Below are 6,395 nucleotides of genomic sequence, written 5' to 3' on the forward strand. Positions count from 1 at the left end.
TTCAGATTTAAAAAATAATAATTTAAAGTGTTAACTCTTTATTAATGCTTTGGTTGCTCTCTAATACCTTAGCTAAGTAATCAGTATTTATGAAGTATTGTCACTGAGGAAGGCATCTGAGAGTCACGTCATTTGAAGTCGTGGTCATTCCATGACAAACAAGAATTATTTTGGATTTTGCTCATTAATAGTTGATTTGAAGTGTAAAAGGTAGAAAAAAACATCTTCATATGTTTCACACCGCAGGATTGTCCAAGATGCTTTGTAGCCAGTGAAGTATTTTTAAACTGTAGTAGTCACTGTTGCAATGTGAGCAATCAGACAATTTCTGCACAGCGAGATGCCATAAAACGCAATGTAAGAAGTCTAACAACACCAGGTTAAAGTCCAACAGGTTTGTTTCAAACACTAGCTTTCGGAGCACTGCTCCTTCCTCAGGTGAAGGAAGGAGCAGTGCTCGGAAAGCTAGTGTTTGAAACAGACCTGTTGGACTTTAACCTGGTGTTGTAAGACGTCTTACTGTGCTTACCCCAGTCCAACGCCGCAGCTCCACATCATAAACCGCAATGTAATAGTGATCAGATAATCTGTTGTTTTAGTAATGCTGATTGGCCAGGATATTGTGGAAGCGCTGCAGTCAGCCTAGATTTATTTACAGTGAAATCCCTGTCATGTGTCTTTGAACCTCTGACCTTGAGAGGTGAGAAGTGGGAGTACGGTTTACCACACGGGGATACTGAATTGAGCAGAATGTGATTGTTTTTTGAAGCTCGTTTTGTGCTTTGAAAGAACTAATGATAATTTGCGGTGAGCTGTTTGAAAACGTATGCCGGGAGCGGAAGACTTCTTTCTGAATGTCAAATAAACACCATTTTGTTTCTCTTTCACTGAATCTGAGGACCTGTTAACAAAATTACAGAGGCACAAGACTTGTGAATTTTAATTACTGTGAAGGGGGGGGGGGGGGGGGCGGTATTCTTCACTTTAGGGGGATCACCCACTTCAGCGCCAAAGCCGAGCTGAATCTCAGCATCCAGCACTCCCCAAGACTGGCCAACACTCCCTGTTCTCATTCAAACTTCTGAACAGCACCCTCACTGCAACAGAGTGGATTTAACACCAGCTTTGCGGCCTTTCTGCATAATTTGGGTCGTGCAATGGTATTTGGTAACGAATTCTAGACGGCGTCTCTTTTACGATTCTGAGGACGAGGTCCTTTCTGTCAGATGTCCGAGATATTCACCCCATCAATCTGCCCTGCTAGTGTTGAAATTACCTGGCAAAAGCTAGTGCGTTAGTCCACTTTCACTGTTCTAGTTTATGAAGTAAATTGGAGTTTAGAAGAGTGAGGGGGGATCTCACAGCAATTTACAAAATTCTAACAGGATTAAGACAGGATCGATTCAGAAAGAATGTTCCTGACGGTGGGAGAGTCCAGAACTAGGGGTCATAGTTTGAGGATAAGGGGTAAACCTTTTAGGATTGAGGTGAGGAGAAATTTCTTCACCCAGAGAGTGATGAATCTGTGGAATTCACCACAGATAGTTGAAGCCAAAATGTTGTGTAATTTCAAGAAAGCATTAGCTCTTGGGGCTAATGGGATCAAGAGATATGGAGAGGAGGGGGAAGGCCCTGGATCAGAGTATTGAACTTGATGATTAGCCATGATCATAATGAATGGCGGAGCAGGCTCGGTGGGCCGAATGGCCTGCTCCTGCTTCTATTTTCTGTGCATGTTTCTATGTATGTTTCTGTGTAAGTTTAATTCCAAGCTGCACTCACTCCCAAGCCAAAGTCTCGCCGAAACGTCCCCCCCCCCCCCCGTTAACGCCAACCAGGACTCTGAGACATCAATCCCGGTCGAGCTGCTTATGAGAAATAAGTATGTGGAAGCGAAAAGAGATTTATAATAGTATTGCGGCTCTTATCAACGCTTCACTTGTAACTCAAAGTGACACACATCTCCCGCCTTTCGAACCGAGCTGTTAAACAATGGAGAGGGAATCACCTCTCGGTAGCCTCTTTGGAGTGAGTGGGTGATAGGACTTTTTTTCTCAAAATTGCTGTGATCCCGCCCTTTTCGCTGTGATCCCGGTCCTGGTGAGCTCCAGACAGGTATCTCAGCGCCGAGAGCCGTGGAACCGTTCAAAGTAATCGGTGCATCTAAACATTGAAATGGAAACTGGCAATGGTCAGAAATCCTTCATGTTTTGACAGAAACGCTCAATTCGTGTCTGATATAGATTTAAATGTCTCCAGAAACAGTGAGTGATGTTTTGGAGTTAGTAGGAATGATGTGGCGGGAGTGACACATCGTGTGAAACTGGGACAGTTGTGAAACTAATTATACTGGAGCGAATATTCAAAAAGTGAATCTCCAAACAGGTTAAACCGATGGGATTATCTGCCCCCCTTCGTCAAAACAAAACAAAAACAAAGGAACGTGCAACAACTGTGTTTGAATACTTTATTCATTATATATATATATATAAAATCAAAAACACGAATATAAAGAATGCAATGGAGTTTCACGGTAATGATGGTATTGGATCACCAGAAACCTCCCATCAATAAAACAGCAGTTAGTTCCAGTGTTTAGATAACTCGGTGTTAACATTAGAACTCCGATTAAGGAACAAAATATTGCACTTTGAACACGTCTTTTCAACACCATCTGCATAGAACAGGTCCTTTTCAGTTTATGCCCGAGCCAATGAAGTGAGTCATACTTTGCGAACTTTTATTTTTTTTGTGTGTGTGGCTGTATTTAGGTCAGAAAGATTTTTTCAAGTATATTTTTTCTTTAAAAAGGAGATGCTGCCTTCTCTTTATACAATGCGAACTAAACAAAATAAACATTAGAGAAAAAGAGGTCAACAACTTCATCCAAGGCAGTACCTGGTCTATCTTATCGTGAAAACATTAGTGCCAGTTTGAACCAACGCCCTCGGCATCTAAATAAAACAAGGTTCATTGCAACTGTATTTTCAATTAGCTTGCCTCTTGTTAGGTGAGTGTCCGTTTAGCAAATAAGCTCATGTACAAACAATCCTGCAGCAATACAGCTTGCATTTAAAGTATATTTTTGCTTCATTTAGTTCTGCTTGCGAATTCAGTTTTAACCCAAACAATATAGGCTATATATACATTTCATGTACAACTGGGTCCGGCCCTGTTTAATTTACATAAAGCCTCCCCACCCATCTCCCTCCAGCTGATTTTATTGTCTTCAGTTATAATACTTTTTTTTCCTCTGGGAGATATATCAGGGTGACAAGAGGTTCTTCTCTCTCTCTTTAAATACTGAGTAATAATTTAGTGCTACCTTTTAAAGATCCTTTATATACATAAATTAGTCATTACCCAGTATCAAAATATTGTAAATAATTTGATCTGTATAAATAGTGTGCCCAGGTTTGCCCTCACTGTTTACATGTGCCTCTTCATGTGCAGGGCAAGGTGGTCAGACCTGGAGAATGCCCTCTCACAGAGGTGACACTGGAAGGGGCGGTGGCCGGTGTGTTTGCGATAGTGGCGAGTGAGCTCGTCCGACCGAGCGAATTTCCAGCCACAGCCTTCCCAGTTGCAATGATAAGGTTTCTCACCTGGAGAGAGAGAGACAGACAGAGAGAGACAGACAGAGAAAGGAACAAAGTTAGTTGGAGGATCCAATTTCCAAAACACTGACTGCAATTTGAAAAACAAAATCTGCCAAGTTCCTATAAACGCTTGTTCTATCCCGACACAAACTGTGTGTGGCTTTGTATCTGCTCAATAAATACTTGAACACGCCTGCTTATCTGTCTATGCAGCTGACACTTCGGAGATACTTGTTCCGTTCGATACTGTGCACACATGATTACGTTGGGGAAACATCGTTGAAAGATATCTCGATGAGTTTTAAACCTGTCTCTCCCTCTCTCTCGCAGTTACATTTCCGAGAAGGCCTTATCTTTCTAAGCATCGCACGGTGCCTGCAACCCCCCTCCCCCCACCCCCGTTCCACTCCTGCTTGGCAGCTACTCACCTGTGTGAGTCCTCATGTGCGCCTTGAGATGTGAACTCTTGGTGTACATCTTGCCGCAGCCCGGGAACTCGCAGTTGTGTGTGGCGGTGCGCTTCCTCGCCCACGACCTGCGGCCCCTCTTTGGCTTGCTGTCGTCCGGGACGCCCACGGGCGGGAAGAAGTCGAGGAGGGGCGAGGGCGGAGGGGTCAGCATCATCCCGTGCATGCCTGCGGCGGGGACCTTCAGTGGATCTCGGTACACATTGAACTGTCCGTGAAAGTGCGCGGGCACTTGGTGGCCATAGTGGGGCGGGTAGGCGAGCTGGTACTGTTGCTGCACAGACAGGTGCGAACGGCGGTGCATGTCGGCCAGCGGCTGGCAATCCTTGCTGACCATTTGGCCCGAAGGCATTGAATGGGCCACTCTGTGATGCCCGAGACTGTGGCGGTGCATCTGCAGCTGGTGGTGGTGCATGGGGGGCAGACTGGGCTTCTGGTCCATCATTGGCCCCATGCATTCTGAAGGAGACCCCGCAAGCATACAGGACTGACCTGACTGCGGTTCTCTCTTGATTTTATGTCCCAAGTGGTGGATATGCTCCATGGGGATGGCTCTCTGCATGGCGCTGCCCATGTTGGGCGTTCTTAACTCAGTATATTCTGTACTCTCCATGGCAGCCTTGATGCTAAAGTCCTGAGCGAGCTCGCAGCCGCCTGAAAAGCTGCTTGGCAAATCCGGGGTCAGCAATTCAGCCACCAGACTCTGGTTTGGGCTCCCCGCGAAGTTGTTCCCATAGTTATTGGAAGGAGGGTAGGAGCCATCGCTGTCATACACGGTGCTGCAACTCTCCGGGGTCTCAGGCAGAGGGTAGGTTGAATGGTGCCCTCCGCCGCTCCTGCTCTCCGAACCCATCGTATTGGACAAGATAAACTCCAAATCCACGAATTTCCCCAACTCGTCGTCTTCCTTTTTGACAGCAGGGGGTTCGAGTGAGCTGAAGGCAGCGTTGTTGAGCGGTCTTATCTGGTAGGCACACTTGGAGACCGGCTCCTCAACCTTCCATCTCTATTGGAACGAAAACAAAGTCAGGGAATCAGTGAGGGTGGTTGAAAAAAAAGCTGAACTGTGTTATAAAGCGGGCAGCTCCCCCCACTCCTCCACCACCTAATGTTCTATAAGGAACCTCTCGGACGGAGTTATTTGATGCACCGACCTTACCAAACCCGCTCAACCAGTTTGGATTTCTTCAAAGAGCCGTGCTTCATATATCTATATATAAAAATATTTGTACAGTCAATTCTGCCATGTGTCACAACCCTGCTCTCCCTTCCAGGCAATCTACTTCACCCCAGATGTTCACCCACTTTAACACTAAGCGATTCCCAGCAAGGATCTGATATTAAAACATTTCGTTCCTTCTTTTAACTCCGTGCAACTTTACTATCTGGTCCTGCGCCCCAGTCCAAGTATTTCTTTTAAAAGGCGGATTCCAGAATTTGCCTCAATCTCTCCCGACTAACAATGGGGACTTAACGTTTACTGATGCACATTGTTGGTGCAACGCTAATTTTAAAACAAAGACTAAACTTCACAAGACAGGTTTTGATTGCAAACGATTTGCCCGTTTGAGACAGTGAAAGGGTCCAGAGCGAGCGCCTCTCTGCAACTTTACTGCAATATTCTAACCACAAGTTAGTAAAAAGGTTGGCAGATGGTGAAAGATGTCAATCGTTGAAAGTAGCCTTGTTTTAGCACCGAATAAAACTAACACGATCTACGGTGTAAAGAAAGTTTCAGAAACTAGATGCCACTAAAATGAATTAAAAATAAGGTGTGCACATACACGAGCCAGAGGAAAGCCTTTTACGCGGAAACGCAAATAAACCGTCAGGCTTGTTAAACACTTACATTGATGATCTCAGTTTGCTTTTGCATCAAGGTCTGATGACTGGCAAAGGTAGCAATTGAAGGAAGCATAGTGTCTGCCAGGGCCATTGCTCCTTCCTTGCCTGAAGACTGTCTTCACAACAAGGGGCAAGCAGAAATGAACTGCCCTCCTGGTTCTTAATTCCAACGAGTAAAAAAAGCTGGGACAGCTTTGTGAATGTGTGAAAAGAAGTTTCTGTCAGAGCAATCAGTTCAGAACTGTTTCCCCAACTCTGAGAGTGCGGCTTGTTAAAACTCTAGCCTCTACCTGATTGGCTGTGGGACTCATCAATATTAATAAGTGTGATGAATAGCTAATTGAGAATCATCCAATCCGGCGGGGCCAACTCCAAAAGATAGAGGCGTCACATGACCTTCTGAAACCTAATTGGTGGGATTCGGGTTCATCACTATGAAGCAGTTGGAGAGGTGGGCGGAGGAGCAGGGTAACGATTGGTGCTG

General features: G+C 45.2%; 1 protein-coding gene across 1 annotated transcript; it reads right to left on the reverse strand.

The window, feature by feature from the left end:
- Positions 1 to 2,453: 2,453 nt before the first annotated feature.
- Positions 2,454 to 6,165, reverse strand: klf17 (Kruppel like factor 17). The gene is made up of 3 exons (XM_072510762.1): positions 5,916 to 6,165; positions 4,028 to 5,072; positions 2,454 to 3,605 (listed from the first exon to the last, which is right to left on the reverse strand). The coding sequence occupies exons 1-3, from the start codon at positions 6,000 to 6,002 to the stop codon at positions 3,430 to 3,432; spliced, it is 1,308 nt and encodes a 435-aa protein (XP_072366863.1). The 5' UTR covers positions 6,003 to 6,165; the 3' UTR covers positions 2,454 to 3,429.
- Between the last annotated feature and the right edge of the window lie 230 nt (positions 6,166 to 6,395).

The sequence above is a fragment of the Scyliorhinus torazame genome, chromosome 7 (genome assembly GCF_047496885.1).
Source record: "Scyliorhinus torazame isolate Kashiwa2021f chromosome 7, sScyTor2.1, whole genome shotgun sequence".
NCBI lineage: Eukaryota > Metazoa > Chordata > Chondrichthyes > Carcharhiniformes > Scyliorhinidae > Scyliorhinus > Scyliorhinus torazame.

Excerpts from the sequence above, each read along its gene's own strand:
- klf17 (XM_072510762.1), bottom strand. The coding sequence starts at position 6,002 with ATGGCCCTGGCAGACACTATGCTTCCTTCAATTGCTACCTTTGCCAGT. Across the intron at positions 5,073-5,915 it reads AGCAAACTGAGATCATCAAT|AGATGGAAGGTTGAGGAGCC; the intron begins GTAAGTGTTTAA and ends TCGTTCCAATAG. Across the intron at positions 3,606-4,027 it reads GCACATGAGGACTCACACAG|GTGAGAAACCTTATCATTGC; the intron begins GTGAGTAGCTGC and ends CTCTCTCTCCAG.